General features: G+C 39.3%; 1 protein-coding gene across 8 annotated transcripts in view; it reads left to right on the top strand.

Annotated features, from left to right (window-relative positions):
- NAV3 (neuron navigator 3) overlaps positions 1-13,296 on the top strand; it is a 718,489-nt gene extending 705,193 nt beyond the window's left edge. For all 8 annotated transcript variants that reach the window (XM_084796372.1, XM_084796369.1, XM_084796370.1 and 5 more), the window contains 5 exons: positions 945-1,016; positions 1,769-1,965; positions 2,862-2,980; positions 6,506-6,709; positions 10,602-13,296. In XM_084796372.1, the coding sequence (XP_084652498.1) occupies positions 945-1,016; positions 1,769-1,965; positions 2,862-2,980; positions 6,506-6,709; positions 10,602-10,721 (712 nt within the window). In that variant the 3' untranslated portion in view covers positions 10,722-13,296. The remainder of the gene's footprint in view (positions 1-944; positions 1,017-1,768; positions 1,966-2,861; positions 2,981-6,505; positions 6,710-10,601) is intronic.
- Positions 13,297-15,076: the final 1,780 nt, after the last annotated feature.

The following is a 15,076-nucleotide window of genomic DNA, read 5'->3' as shown; positions in this document are numbered from 1 at the left end:
GTGCCAACAGAAATGTTCACAGTGGCCCATCCCTCCAGTTCCAGAAGATCTGGCACCTGCTCCTGACGTCCCTGGTTATTGGGCACACATGTACTGCACAGACAAACATGAGAACACACATAAAATAAAATTTAAAAATCTATTTTTTAAAAAAGTTTTACTAACTTAAAACTAACAGGAATTGGGTTACAAGTACAAGAGCTGTAAAAGCACGGCTGGATGTGGCACTGCACGCCTCTAGTCCCAGAGCTTTGGAGGTGAACTCCAAATGGAGGTGGCCAGTTCAATACCAGCCAGGCTGCATAGTGAAACTCTACCTCAAAAAAAAAAAAAGTTAGAATAGACAAAACCATTGTAATTATTCTGTCCAGGTCCCCCTTTTTTAAATTAACATTTTTAAAATTTTTTTACATATACATTTATATTATTACCCAGATATACAATAAACTACCTATAGCAAGGAGAATCATGACACAATCAGGAATTATATAAATGTTACATTCTTAGTGTTTTGGCTATTTGTGTTTGACAGCCTTGAAGAAAACTTCTTTCCTATGTTGGTGCGTCTAAAATTCTAAATGTAAATCAGTCTCCATCGCATCTGTCATTATCAACTTAAAACATCTATCTAGACCTAAAATCATCTTAACCCCTAAACAACTAAGCGTCATTGTAAAAACTAAGCTACCTGGTCTTTCAACTCCATCAGAGACTAAAAACAAAAACAAAAAAACCCAACTAGATCACATGTTAGATCTCAATCGCCAGTAGAAATTGCGTTCCCTTAATTTCTGTCAAACTCCAATTTAACATTATAAAATTTCTCTCTTAAAGACTACTGTTAAATTTGAATAGTGTTTTTCTCCTTAATTGTTTTTCTGAGATAGCTTTTAATTACTTTTCTCTCTATCACATCTAAATGCCCTGTTCTCTATTTTTCCTAGTCCTTATATTATTGGAACAATGAATCAGGGAGTGTCTTCATCACCAAATTTAGAATTACATCACAATTTCAGGTAAGGACTTGAAGGAATGTGTGTGTGTGTGTGTGTGTGTGTGTGTGTGTGTGTGTGTGTGTGTCTGTGTGCATGTGTAGGTGTGTCTGTGTACATGTGTAGGTGTGTGGGTGTGCATGAGTGTGTGTCTGTGTGCCTGTGTGTGTTTGTGTGTATGTGTGTGGTGTTGTGTGTGTGCTCTTGTACGTGTGTGAATGTGTGTGCGCGTGTGCGTGTATGAATGTGTGTCTGTGTGCCTGGGTTATTGGTTTTTTTTTTTTAATCAGAAGGGTGGCACGATGGCTGTTCCTCCACTTGGTTGCTGACAGTCCTGCCCACGTTGCCCTGCTTCATGAGGGCAATTCTCAATTCTCCTGGCACTCTCTTTAAAGCAGACATTCTGTGATCTTTAATCTGTAATCAAAAGTGTTTCTTTTCCTGCTCGCTACCTCCCTGGCTAAGAGAGAGCACTCTGCTGCTAAGTGAAGACTGTGAAGAGAGCTCCTATTTCAGGATCCATGATTCTCCTATGGCACCTTTCAGCGTGTGTGCACCCACTCACGCTCAGGAACATAAGCTTCTTGGAAACCCACTGTATTGTAGCTCTAATGATAATAGATTTTCTAAGTTCTTGCAGCAGTAAATTGTGGCCATTGATTAATATGGAAACATTACTGCTTTATATTGATTGCAGTGAAAATTACTATGAAAATAAATTTTAAGCTTTACAAAAAAGAAATTTGATTTTCTTCTTTCCTTTTTTTTTTTTAAAGGTGGGTGTTATGTGCAAACCACACAGAACCAGTGAAAGGCTTTTTAGGCAGGTATCTTCGAAGAAAACTTATAGAGATGGAAATTGAAAGGAACACACGCAGTAATGACCTAGTCAAAATTATAGATTGGATTCCCAAGACGTGGCATCATCTCAATAGCTTTTTGGAAACACATAGTTCGTCTGATGTCACCATCGGTGAGTTCTAAAATTAAAACATTCCATTTTCCAGGCACTGAGGGTACTGGGTAAAAGTGACCAGATTGAATAGAGAAATAACAAGAAAGCTAGTTTTTTCAAAGCTTCCAAAGATTAAGGAATGTTTTTCTTTTCTAAAGCTGTCTCTTTTTGAGTGTTGCATCTATAATTATTTCATTGTATCTGACAATTATGGATAGTAAAATTAAGTTTGAATACAAAAGCATCTAAAAATCACATTACTAGTCAAAAGAAAGAGTACGCAGGGTAATTTTTTATTCCAGGAAATATATCTCACATATTTTTATCTATTAGCTGATTCAAATGTGGCTGTGAGAAAAGGCTGTAGTTGGAAATAATGGACTTCTTATGAATAATTTTTGTGTTTCACATTTTGTTTTCAAAAGGTGAAATTGAGTTAGAGTTACTCTCTTTTGTGGACACAATGGTGTTTGTTTTTCTATTCCTTCTTAAGTTGTATGTGCAGAAGTGTGTTTTCCACTGCCATCCAATCATCCAAACGGCCTCAGCTGCAGGCAAGCATTCTATCGTCAGCTCACAGTGTCTATACTGATTCCAAATTCTGCACATAATGGCAATTTGGAATCAACAATTCATTTCTGTGTAACTGGACCTGACGTGGCTTGTGAGACAGAACTGAATTTTGCTCATTGCTGGTTTTCCCTCATTCTGTCTCATGTCTTCAGTTCATCTTTCACTGTTATGAAAAATGATAGGCTTGGAGACTCTGTCTTCTACAAGCGTGTTTCGTGATGGCCAAGATAGGCATTTTCCAGGAATATGTGTGTTATATTTCTCCAAAAGGTGTCTAAACATGTGGTTCTTATTGGTAAATGAAATGCTTCTGAAACGTTTTATCATTTGTGTCTTGTCAGGTCCTCGGCTTTTCCTTTCTTGCCCCATGGACGTGGAAGGCTCTAGGGTGTGGTTCATGGATCTTTGGAATTATTCCTTGGTACCTTACGTTCTGGAGGCAGTGAGGGAAGGCCTTCAGGTAGAGTGCTTGATTTGTATCATTGTGTAGAAAAATGAAGCATAAGAAAGAAATAAAGAATGGAAAGAAAGGATGGAAGGAAGGAAGGAAGCCCTCACTCTTTTAAAAACAAACCATTTATTTCTTTGGCCATACAGAAAAACTAAATTAAGTATGGAGCAAGAAATTTGCAGTAGCGTGTCTGTTAGAACAAGGCTATTATGTATGTCTGTGCAAAAAGTAGTTCTCCCAATCCTATGCATTGAAGACCAAGATTGTGACAATGGGGGCAGGGGGGGATTAAAATGTTCTGAGTAAACAGATACTTAGTTACACAGTTAATCATCTTAAGGCACAGACTATGAAAAAGACATGGCTTTAGGTCTTCATAACATTTTGCATTGTATGGATTTTCAAAAACCACTGTGCTACACACAATGTAAGCTGGCCTTTCAAATTTCATTTATTCAAAAAATTGTATTATCATTTATGAAAACTCATTTATGTTGAGAAATTGTATTTCTGAATTAACATTTAGGTGAACTATATGATCTCCAGATACAGTTCTCATATTAATAAGCTTTTATACAAGTCTTTATATGTAGATTCTTATTTCATATTTGCTTGCTAACAAAAGAAAAAGCAACAGAAACTTTAGATGCCTCAAAGCCATGACATATAAACTCCTTTAGATTTTATTTTTGGAGATAAATAGATTTTTTTATCTATTAAAGTAAATAATATTTATAAAACTCTTCCCTGAGCATTATACTTGTGTAAAGCTTCCATTTGGGTGAGAGTTATAATCATTTGGGTAGTCTCAATCTCTCAAGCAAAAGTTATATACCTCAAGTTTCTTGCCGTGGCCCCTAATATTTGGCCCTGGGTTAGTGTGAAAACGGAAACAAATAGGGAGCCAGCACGTAGAAGAGGAGAAGAGAGCACCCTTTCACTGGATGGACAGTTCTTGTTGAAGGTGAAACCTTTGCTATCTGTTAATTTAGCTAATAGGAATCTTATTGAACCACGGCTCCCTTCCCTCCCCACCAACTCCCAGCTTTGGTCTCTAAATCAGAAAAGGCCTTGGATCTACTAGGGCCAAGGGAACTTGAAGGAAGAACTAAAGAAGTGAATCTGGGTCTCTCAGTTTGGAGGAATGGAAAAGGAAAGTCACTTTTGGAGGAATGCTGATGCTTGCTCAGGAGCCATATGGGGATGCTCTCTGCCACATGTTCTGGTTGCCAAGGGTGCAGCTGACACACTAAGTTTTCTGAGTTTTTCTTCTGGTGATTCCATCTTTCTTGAAATGTCAGCGAGCTCTTTCTGGGTGTTTAGATTTCTCTTATAATATTCACTTTTTTTTTTTTTTGTCTCTTGTACTTTTGCTGTCCTAACTGATTATTTTAAAAGGCTGGCATCAGTTGTTTATACACAGTCGAGTCCTTTCCCGGTCAATCCCAGACTTACAAATTAAGACTATAACAAACTTTCTCGTTTTAGATTGACTTATTTTCATTTTATGTGTATAAGTGTTTTGCCTAAAGGTCTCTATGTGCACCACATGCAGGCCTTGTGCCCTTAGATGCCAGAAGAAGGTGTCAGCTACCCTGTACCTGGAGTTAAGAAGGACTGTGAGCTACCAAGCCAGGGATGGGTACTGAATCTGGATCCTTTGGAAGGGCAGCTAGTTCTCTTAACTGCTGAGCCTTCCCTCAAACCCCTAAGCACAAACTTTCTAAGAACTGTACATTTTTTCTTTTTAAGTAGTTGTATACATAGCTGCATTTTGTACCCTATATTAAGCAATTTTTTTAAACTGAGACAAACTTTCTAATCCAAAATGGGAGCTACTAAAAATCAAAACAAAAATTTTGAAGACCATGATGAACAAAGAGAAAAATCTTCAGATTGCTGCCTCTGTCCCTAACTCCAAAGAAATATTGGGATCTCAATAAGTCTTATATTATCAATGATTCAAATTTTAGTATGGTTTCTGGAGAAACGTAAAAGTACCCCCAGACTTGTGCTCACAACACATATATTTTTCTTTTGTCTCACTTACCCAGTAAAAACACCTGTTGTCACTGGACAAACCACACACTGTCCTCTGAGGTCATGTCTCTCCAGCACTTGGTAACCAGAATGGTCCTTGGTGGCACAGGTCACAAGGGAAAAGAAAGTACACTGTTGCCTCCTCCTAAGTGTGGCATTTCTTTCCGTGTTCTCTTGGCCTTATTCCTTCTTTACAAAAATCTCACCAGCTTCTGTCTCCTCGTGGCCCCCCTCTTCAGTTTAATTTCACCTTTGTTTCTAACTTAGAAAGTCCGGGATCCATCTTCTCCCCTGCATTGCCTTATAGTATGTTTCCCAGTCTCTCTTATTTATTTATTTTGTGTATGTGTATCCTTATAGTTTCCCCCATCCTATAGAATTTATGCTTAGGTTTCCATGTTTCCCTTTTCTTAGTGTTCTTACTTATAAACATATCAAAAAGTCTTCCAACAGGAAGCAATGAAATTGGGGGGCGGATAGTAGAGGAAAATGGTTCTCACAGTGCAGTGGATGAGAAAAACTTTTTTTTCCCTTTCATTCATCATCTTACCAAAGTACCAAACTTTGGGGTTGAGCACTGGGAGTCTTATGGAGGAGTTGGGGGATGGAAAGACCTGGAGGGGACAGGTGCTCCACAAGGAGACCAAGGCAGCCAACAAATCCAGTAGGGGGGTTGCTGAGACTGATGCACCCACCAAGGACTATGCATGCTGAGAACCTAGACTCCCTGCTCAGATGAAGTAGATGGGCAACACAGTCTCCCTGTGGGTCCCATAATACGGGGGGCAGGGGGTAGGGGTTGCCTCTGACATGAACTCTGGCGCCCACTCATTGATCACTTCCCCCTGGTGGGACAGCCTTGCCAGACCACAGAGGAAGAGGATACAGACAGTCCAGATGAGATTTGATAGGCTGAGGTCAGGTGATAAAGGAGGAGGGCTCCCCCTTTCTGAGGACTAGGGGAGGCAGGAGGGGGTATGAAGGAGGGAAGATGGGACCATAAGGCTACAAGGAAGGAGGCTACACTCAGGATGTAAAATGAACAATTATTTAAAAGTCCATATTTGTAGAGAATTCTCTTTATTGTAAAAATAGATTTTGTTTTTTCAAATCTCTCTAAAATTTAGCTTTCATTTATTAACCTTGAGGGTTTTTTTGTTTGTTTATTTGTTTGAGGGTTTTTTTTTGTTTGTTTATTTGCTTCCCTTGAATTTGTAATGTTAATAGCAAAATAATTGTGTGCAATAGTTTCTATATTTCCTTATAACAGACCTCTTTTAGAGTCCCTTCCCCACTTCAGGTACTCCGTTCAATTAAGGTAGAACTTTGAAGTAGTAAGTGAGCTGTGTAGATACGCATATGTTTAAAATATGGAAAATTTTCATGAAACTTCCCTAGGAACTGAATGTGAAAATAGTCAGCTAATTAGAAGTCACCTTTTTTTTTCACCTAATAGAAATGATATATATTTATATATATGTGGTGAACTTTTAGATGTATGGGAAACGTGCACCGTGGGAAGATCCCTCCAAGTGGGTCCTTGACACATACCCATGGAGTTCTGCATCCTTGCCCCAGGAGGGCCCAGCATTACTACAGTTGCGACCAGAAGATGTTGGGTATGAGGGCTGCACATCTACGAAGGAAGCCACAACGTCAAAGCACATCCCCCAGACTGACACAGAAGGGGACCCCTTGGTAAGGCTGTCTGATCATTCTTTTCCTATCTTTATGTCAGTGTGTAATCATTAGCTCCAAGCTGCCAGTATCAGAGGCCAGTTACTGTAGTTAAAATATGGAACCAGCCTGATAAGGATGATCATTTAAACTGTCACCTTAAGCTCAATTTCTCTGTGAAATTAAAACAAAACAAACACAAAGCAAGCAAACAAAAAACCTTGTTTATCTAAAAATTTAAAAAAAGAAATCCTAAACCGGGAGTAGTGGTGCATGCCTTTAATCCCAGCACTCGGGAGGCAGAGGCGGGCGGATCGCTGTGAGTTCGAGGCCAGCCTGGTCTACAAAGTGAGTCCAGGACGGCCAAGGCTAACCTTGTCTCGAAAAACAAAACAAAACAAAACAAAACAAAAAAGAAATCCTAAAATCAAGTCAAGCCTATAATTATACATTAAATTGTGTTGATATGTAAGTAGCCAACATTTTAAATATCATGACAGTCCAGTAGGTATTTAAAGTATGTTATTAAAATGTGTCCATAAATAAAAACATAGCCAAATTTACACAGAAGAAAACTATTTACTATAGAGCAACTAGCCTAATCAAATGCACAGTTAACCTTCTGTTGCTTTCAATAGAGAAGGGTGAAGTCTTTTGTCTTTAAATTTACTTATTTTTATGTGTAGTGTTGTTTTACCTGCATTTATGTCTGCCTGGTGGTTCCAGATTGCCTAGAATTAGTGTTGCAGACAGTTGTGACCTGCTATGGGGGTGCAGGGAATTGAACCCAGGTACTCTGGAAGAGCAGCCAGTGTTCTTAATCACTGAGCCATCCATGTGGCTATCAAAAGGAAGGCACCCTTACCACTTTCCTCATTGTACTAGATCATATAATTTTAGTTTTAGAAGCACCACAATAATTTAGTTAACTCTTTAGAACTTCAAGATTATGAAAATATTAAATACTTATTATGATAAAGAATAAAGACTACTTTTTGTATATCTGCTTTGTACTCTTACAGTGTTCTACTAGGGAGAACCTCAAGAAGAAATTATAACCTTTCTTGCTCAATGGCAGAAAGTCCTATCTAAAACTGAACCTCAGTTCAGATATATTCTGTTGTGAACATACATATATTGTCTCTGTCTTTTTTACTATATGTTTATATAATCACTAACAGAGAGCAAAAAATGTGTTGCAGTCTAATCTAAATTAGAAATCCATGTAGAGAAATTACTATTGTAAGTAGCACGGTTTTGAATATTAACAAGAATGTGTGTTCTGGTACACTGAACATTATTTTAGAAATAAAACGTGTGCTCATCATCAAAATGTTGATGTTGGCACATGCATTCTGAGTGATCCTGGTGGGTATCAACATTTACGATCATAAAAGGACACAGTCCAGTGGTGATACAAGATGTGTGCCTGCATAAGACGCAGGAGACTTGTTGGGTCAAGGTGTGAGTTGGTTAGGGGACTTCACAGTTGGGAGCTGTGGTTCATCTGGGTGTTGAAGCAGATATTGGCATTTTTCATGTGGTTGAATATAGAGCCATCGAAGGGAATATCGCACAGAAGATCGCAGAGAGTGCAGTGAAAATGAAGAGTTAGAGGCCAAATATCAGTTGGTTGGAAGAATCAAAACTCTAGATGTGACCAACTGGTAGACCACATCGAGCCATTTTGTTTTCATGGGTAGCTAAAACTTAATCACACAGACAATGGAAAGCCAGTAGGTAGTTTCGAATTGTGTATATCTGTTTAGATTTGTAGTTGTTTCGCCTCATTCCAATAACAGAGCAAAGGGTGGAACGTGGACCTGGGGTAACTGGCAGAGCTTCAGGCCCTGTGATCACATGATAGTGGAGTTATCTGTAGACCCACGTCTTTTTTGTAAGTCCTTTGATTTTAATATAGAAAACAACACTACTAGACACAGAATGAACCTCACTGTGTGTGTTTATTACAGATCTCAGATTGGGAACTTATGTTAATTGAACCTACTATATAGCACCATTTTGTTTTATTTATTTGTTTATATATATATGTATATATATATGTATGTATGTATGTATGTATGTATGTATATGGCCTGTGTGTATGTGTGTGCAGAACACATGTGCCTGGTGCCTACTGGAATCCGAGGGCATTGTATATATTCTCTTTTTAAGTTAGAAGGATGCTCAGGCTCTTTCATGAATCAGCTTCAATCAAATATTTAAGTTTCAGATATTCGCACAAACTACTTCCATCTCATCCTTGTGTAGGTTTAATAAATTCTGGAAGTTAAAGCTGAAATGCTATTGAAAAAATGCCTTGAAAAATCAGAATGATTTCAAAAATACTCCATAACCATAGCCACTTTGTCAAAATGACATTCTTGCTGGAACTCATGATTACCAGTTCATTATTTCATAATGCATATATTTATTTCATAAGCACTTATTGAACACACATTTTTTTAGTGGCACACAAATAAGCATAACCTTATGGAAGACCAAGAAATCTTATTTTAGCTAGCCCCTCTCTATTTCTCTGAGTTGAAAAATAAAGGACAACTTTGATCACTGAAGAAAATACTACAGTGAGTGTATTTTAAGCAACATAAAGTTTACTGTACTGTAAGAAACCCTCGATAAGAAAACAAGTCCCCAACCCTTATGAAGACAGGCGCCAATTACCCCGTGCCTTCTGAAATTGTTGAGCCATCGATTTGCCCAGTCTGCTTTTAAACATTCTTTTCTTCTCCCCTGCTCCCATCTCTAATAGCGGGGACTGCAGATCTATTGAAATCTAAGCCTTTTATTTTATAATACATTGGAGAGCTCTCTCTCTCCTCTCTCTCTCCATCCCCAGGTGCTCTCATGCGCAAGTCCTCTCTCCTGGAACAAACGCTCTGATTCTCCCATGAAGCTGAGAAGCTTGAGACAGCTGCTATTGTTCCAGGAGGTGGCTTTTGTTCTCAGTGATGTATCAATCATATTTCAGCCAGAGCCTCTCGGTGACAACAAGCACTTGACAGTGATTCTTTCCTTTTCTCCCTCTTCAAGTGCTCATGGTCCACTTCCTCTGGTTACCCCCTCTTGAGGTCAGATCCGGAGCAACAGATGGTGTACCCTGTGCAGCAGCTGGCTCCATTCCACCCAGCTCCCACCCCCCACCCCCGCTTTTCTCACGGGACAGTGCTTGCAAGTCTCTCTCTCTCTCTCTCTCTCTCTCTCTCTCTCTCTCTCTCTCTCTCTCTCTCTCTCTCTGTGTGTGTGTGTGTGTGTGTGTGTGTGTGTGTGTGTATGTGTCTCTGTCTCTCTCTGTCTGTGTCTGTGTCTGTCTCTCTCTCTCTGTCTCTCTCACTCTGTCTCTCTCTCTGTGTCTCTGTCTGTGTCTGTCTCTCTCTCTCTGTCTCTGTCTCTCTCTCTCTCTCTCTCTCTCTCTCTCTCTCTCTCTCTCTGTGTGTGTGTGTGTGTGTGTGTGTGTGTGTGTGTGTGCATGCGAGCGAGTGCGTGAAAATTCACAACTTTACTTGCCATTCGGTGCTCCCTGCTTCTCCCAGCCAAAAAGCTGGGGAGCTTGGTTTCCTCTCCTGCAACCCACGACGCAGCTGTCCAGCTGAGATAGTTTCCTTCCCTGTTTCGCTGCTCAGGCCGTATTCATTCACATCCCCAAATAAAAGAGTTATCACACAGGCCTATTTTGTTCTTCTGTTTTCGAGCTGCAGTCATGTTTGAGAGAAACAATTCGAGAGCCAGGGTGGTGAGCGAACCACCCCCCCCCCCCCACCTGCCATGTGAATTTCATTTGGATGGGATGAGAAGAGACAGTCTTCTGCCATGGCTCAGAGCCCTGCTCGTCCTGGCGCGGGCTGCCTTAACGCATGGTTGCTCACAGGGATGTCTCTTTTTCTTTCTTCAGATGAATATGCTAATGAAACTCCAAGAAGCAGCCAATTACTCGGGCACACAAAGCTGCGACAGCGATAGCATCAGCCACCACGAAGACATTTTGGACTCGTCTATTGAATCCACCCTCTGAAGGGTGACAAAGTCAGGCAAAGGACTATGCTTTCTAAAGGGGTGTTTTTAAAAGACAGGTATTATCACTAAACCACTGCCAGTATGAAAGACCCCTGTCCAGGGCCCTGACCCAGAATCGTGGTTTCCAAAGAGGCAGCAGAATTAAGGTGGAACCGCCAAGGCGCTAAACTGAAATGGGGGCTTAAGTTGATTGTATTCGTAGGCGGTTTTCCTAACCACGGAGTTAGCAAGGGCTCCATTACCCAACTGGAAAGGACCCTAAACACAGGGCAACTGAGTAGATTTTTGCACACGGGCATAGTGAGACTGGACATTATTTTCTTCCTCTTTCAAAGTTTACAATGCAAACCTATTTTTTTCTTTTTCTTTTTTTTCTTTCTCTTTTTCTTTGTTGTGCCTTTCTTTTGTTTCCTCTGAGGGGCTGCCCTTCTCAGGCAAGGCTCAGTTTTCTGATCCAGGCGACCTCCTTTGTGCCACATGGTGCTGGTGACAGGGCTCTCTCGTAGTGTTTGTATTGTGTGCTCACTCCATTGCAGAATGAATCCAAGAGGCCAGTCCTCCATAAGCACAAAGGGAATTGTGTGACCACAAGAAGAAGAAGAAGAAGAAGAAGAAGAAGAAGAAGAAGAAGAAGAAGAAGAAGAAGAAGAAGAAGAAAACTACTGTGGCAAAGGGGAAGGGCCACTTTCCTTCCAACTGCTACGCTCTCCCAAAGTAGGCTCCCTTCTTCTTAGTGTATGAGTCAGGGTTTTATAAGGTTGTTTGTTTTTTTTTTTTTACCACAGTGGTCTTTTCAAACCACCTGCCCACTGCCTGAACCAGAGTTTTATACCAATTATTAGTCAACACTGACAAAAGGCTTTTCTAGGGCTTTATTTGTTTGAGCCTTTTCAGTGAAGGAAAGAACATTTTTCTATGGTGCTGTCTCACTGCCTTAAGCCAGATTTCCCCCAACAGCTTAGCAGTTGGTTTCAGTCTTAAACCATCGGTCATTTACAACCCAAGCGACACGCCAGTTCACACACACAGCAGCCTCATTTCTATACATCATTATTTTCTTTTCATTGAACAAATGGGTAGGAGAGTTGTCAGTATTTTTAATCTTACGAATCAAGAGATCTCTTTGCCTGTCCTGCCAACAGTGAGAGTTGTTGAACCCCTCTTTGGCCATCACTTAAAAGCAGAGCCACGTGGCTTCATCCCACTGTGCTCTACGTGAGAGCATCTCAGAAGGTGGGAGATTCCTAATTCGGATCCAGCTGAGCTACAAGCGCTGGATTCAACATGAGCACAACCATTTGGCTTTCCTTCCCTCGTCCTTTACCTTTCAAAAGGAAAAAGGTAGTTTTGACGCATGTTGTTTTGATTGCTATTGTTGTACAGGAGAACACTGATGCAGTCAGTCACTGTGGAAGAGGAAGCATTTATACTGTACAAGATGGTTAGATTTGCACAGTCTACTGGGTAGGTATTGTAAATAATGATTTTTTTTCAAACTTGCACAAAATCAAAACAAATGCAAACAAAATTGTATTTTATCCTGTTGGTGTTAAGAGGTTGTTTCACTTGCTGAGACTTCCTGTATGTTGCAAAAAAAAATACAGAATGCAACCCCTCAAAGCTGTTATTATCTGGTGTGTTTGTCCTGTACTTACAAGTTGTTGTGACAATGCAGGAGCCATCAGTGCTAGAGTGAGCATGCTTCAGAACTGTACATGAGGCTGGTACATTTTTTGGATGAGTAACTGTCTGAAAGTACATCTCTGTGGCAGGCTAAGAAGACAGCGCATGAAAACTAATAAGTCACCGGTGAAGTTACACCACCCACAGAGGATGGCTCAAAGGCTAAGGTCAATGCCATGGTGTAGACGTAGCTCTGTGCGCCTTTTAGGACATGTTATTGGTGCTACCCTCTGTGACCACCTATGGATTGGTTTCTGTAGAACAAAATTAATAACAGGAGGTATCTGTGTAGATTTCAGAGAGCGTTACTAAGTGTTTAGGTCCTTACACGGTGCTATTGCCCGGAGGGATGTCAGACTGAATTAATGCACACAGAATCGCCACCCTGACTTTGGAGCCTCAACTGTGGATCAAATCCATTGTGCAACATCGATGGATGTAGCTGGATGAGTGACTAGCTGCCCTTGTATGATACGTGATCTAAAGGAATTGCTAATCTTTTCCTGCCATTTCTAGAAACACAGTCCACACATGAGCATAAACAAAACTTCCTGCAATACATCCCAGTAGGTACGCCTAGTTTACAACTTAAACTAGTTTGTGAAGCATTTGTCTGTATACATTTTATATTTTGTACATTTTTTGATGTAACATATCATGTAAATAGGAAGAAGCAGTGAAAGAAATCATCTGAAAAGTTTTGTAGTCTTTGTAAAGGCCCAACAATGAGTACTTGGTGTCAATGGACCTAACTGGATGATGTATTTTCTATTGGTTTATTGTTCCTCTAGCTTGTAAACCAGCTTGCATATATTTTTTTGCAAATGTGCACCCTGTATCTGTCTAAATTATTACTTTGCCATTAAAGTGGAATTATTTATTGAGAACAAGGTGTGGTGTCTATGTATGGGGAAGTTTCTAATAATTATATGCAGGGACACGTCAAGCTTTAAAATGTCTCTTCACTATTAATATGCCATCATTTGGGATCTGTGTCGATCTATATTTTATAAGCACTATAGAAAGGGCTACAAAGATTTTAAGTAAATAAGTTAACTAGATGCAGTATACATGCAGCTCCTAGAGTAAAAGTTATTTATTTAGTGAATATTTTTGAAAACTCCAAGTGGTATTCAAATATGCCTGATGATAAAATACAAATTAATATAAAAATAAAATGTCAATATTCAGTGAGGTAAATCAACTCAATATGTGTTTCTTTCTTTTTATTCCCTTAAGTTCTCTTTGACCTTTTAATCTTAATAATGATTTTTAAATCAAAAGTAATTTGTGTGCGTGTGCATGTGTGTGTGTGTGTGTGTGTGTGTGTGTGTGTGTGTGTGTGTAAAAAGAGTGGGAGACAAAGACAGAGGTGGAGAGAGTTTATAAAATACAAAGACACTTCTTTTAAAATTGTAATTTCTTTCCAAATAGATAGGACATTTCTTCAATCCTAGTAGTATGATGTGTTTTTGGATACTACTGTTTTTTTTTTTTCACAGCTGAAAAGTTCTTGAATTACTTATCCTGAACTATAATCAGTGTCTTTATCTCTATACTCAGTTGAGAGATACGGAAAATGTGTACATTTTATCTCATTCAGATTATTAATGAATTAGTCCAGTGCCTGGGTGTAGACATGTAGTTCAGTGGTAGAGCACTTACCTTGCGTGTGGGAGGCACTGCTTGCTTTATTTATTTATTTATTTATTTATTTATTTATCTGAGAGAGATAAAACAAAACCTGAATATGACTCTTCTAAATGAAACCTTAGGCTGCTCAAGTGGGTGTCCAAACACAACCAACTATTCTTCCCGTGTGTTTACTGAACCTGCAAGCCTCAATTTTCTCATTATAAAATGATGATAAAAGTACCCACCTCCCAGACATCACCGTTAAAAAAAAATCAAATTTTATTTATTAAGTGAAACTGCCATGGCAGTGCCTAGCCCTCCTATTGTGACCAGAATTAATATGAAATAGTTTTTGCCGTATTTTCAATATTCTTAAAAATAATACATATAAAAGTTATTTTCAAATAGTTTTGTTGTTGTTGTTTGGGGTGCTAAAAATGAACACTGGAAATCATGTAGAGTGAGCACATGCTCTAAGCTACACTCCCAGTCCAGTATTGGGCTGAGAATATATTCTAAGCTTAGGTTGCCCATGTATACAATGGAATTAGTGATTGTACCCATTCATAAGATTTGTTAGGCATACTGAGGACTAGACCTTAAAGTACTCTTAAACAATGCCTTTCATTTGGGACATGTTCATAATATGTTGGTTGTTGTATTAACATTATCATAAATGTAAAACATTAATAATAAAAATATTCCTGGGCCTCAATTTACACATATGTTCAGTGTAATACGAAGACTGCTACTAAATGTATATCCTGCAGGGTGTGAAGAGATGGCTCAGTGATCCCTCCACAGGGGTCACAGCTGTCCCCCGCACCCAGAGCAGTAGGAGAGCAACTGCTTGTAATTCCAGTTCTTGACAATCGGATGGTCTCTGGCCTGTGCAGTCACAATCACACACGTGATACACATAATCTCACACAGGCACACATACATGCTCACAAACACTAAGTAAATCTCTTTAAAAAGAGTATCTTGCTAAATTATTCATTGATAGTATTATTACATATCTACTTATAAGATATT

Source organism: Acomys minous (genome assembly GCF_964271855.1).
Source record: "Acomys minous genome assembly, chromosome: 9".
Lineage (NCBI taxonomy): Eukaryota > Metazoa > Chordata > Mammalia > Rodentia > Muridae > Acomys > Acomys minous.
The sequence above is the reverse complement of the archived record's forward strand: the minus strand, read 5'-3'. Positions and strand labels throughout refer to the sequence as shown.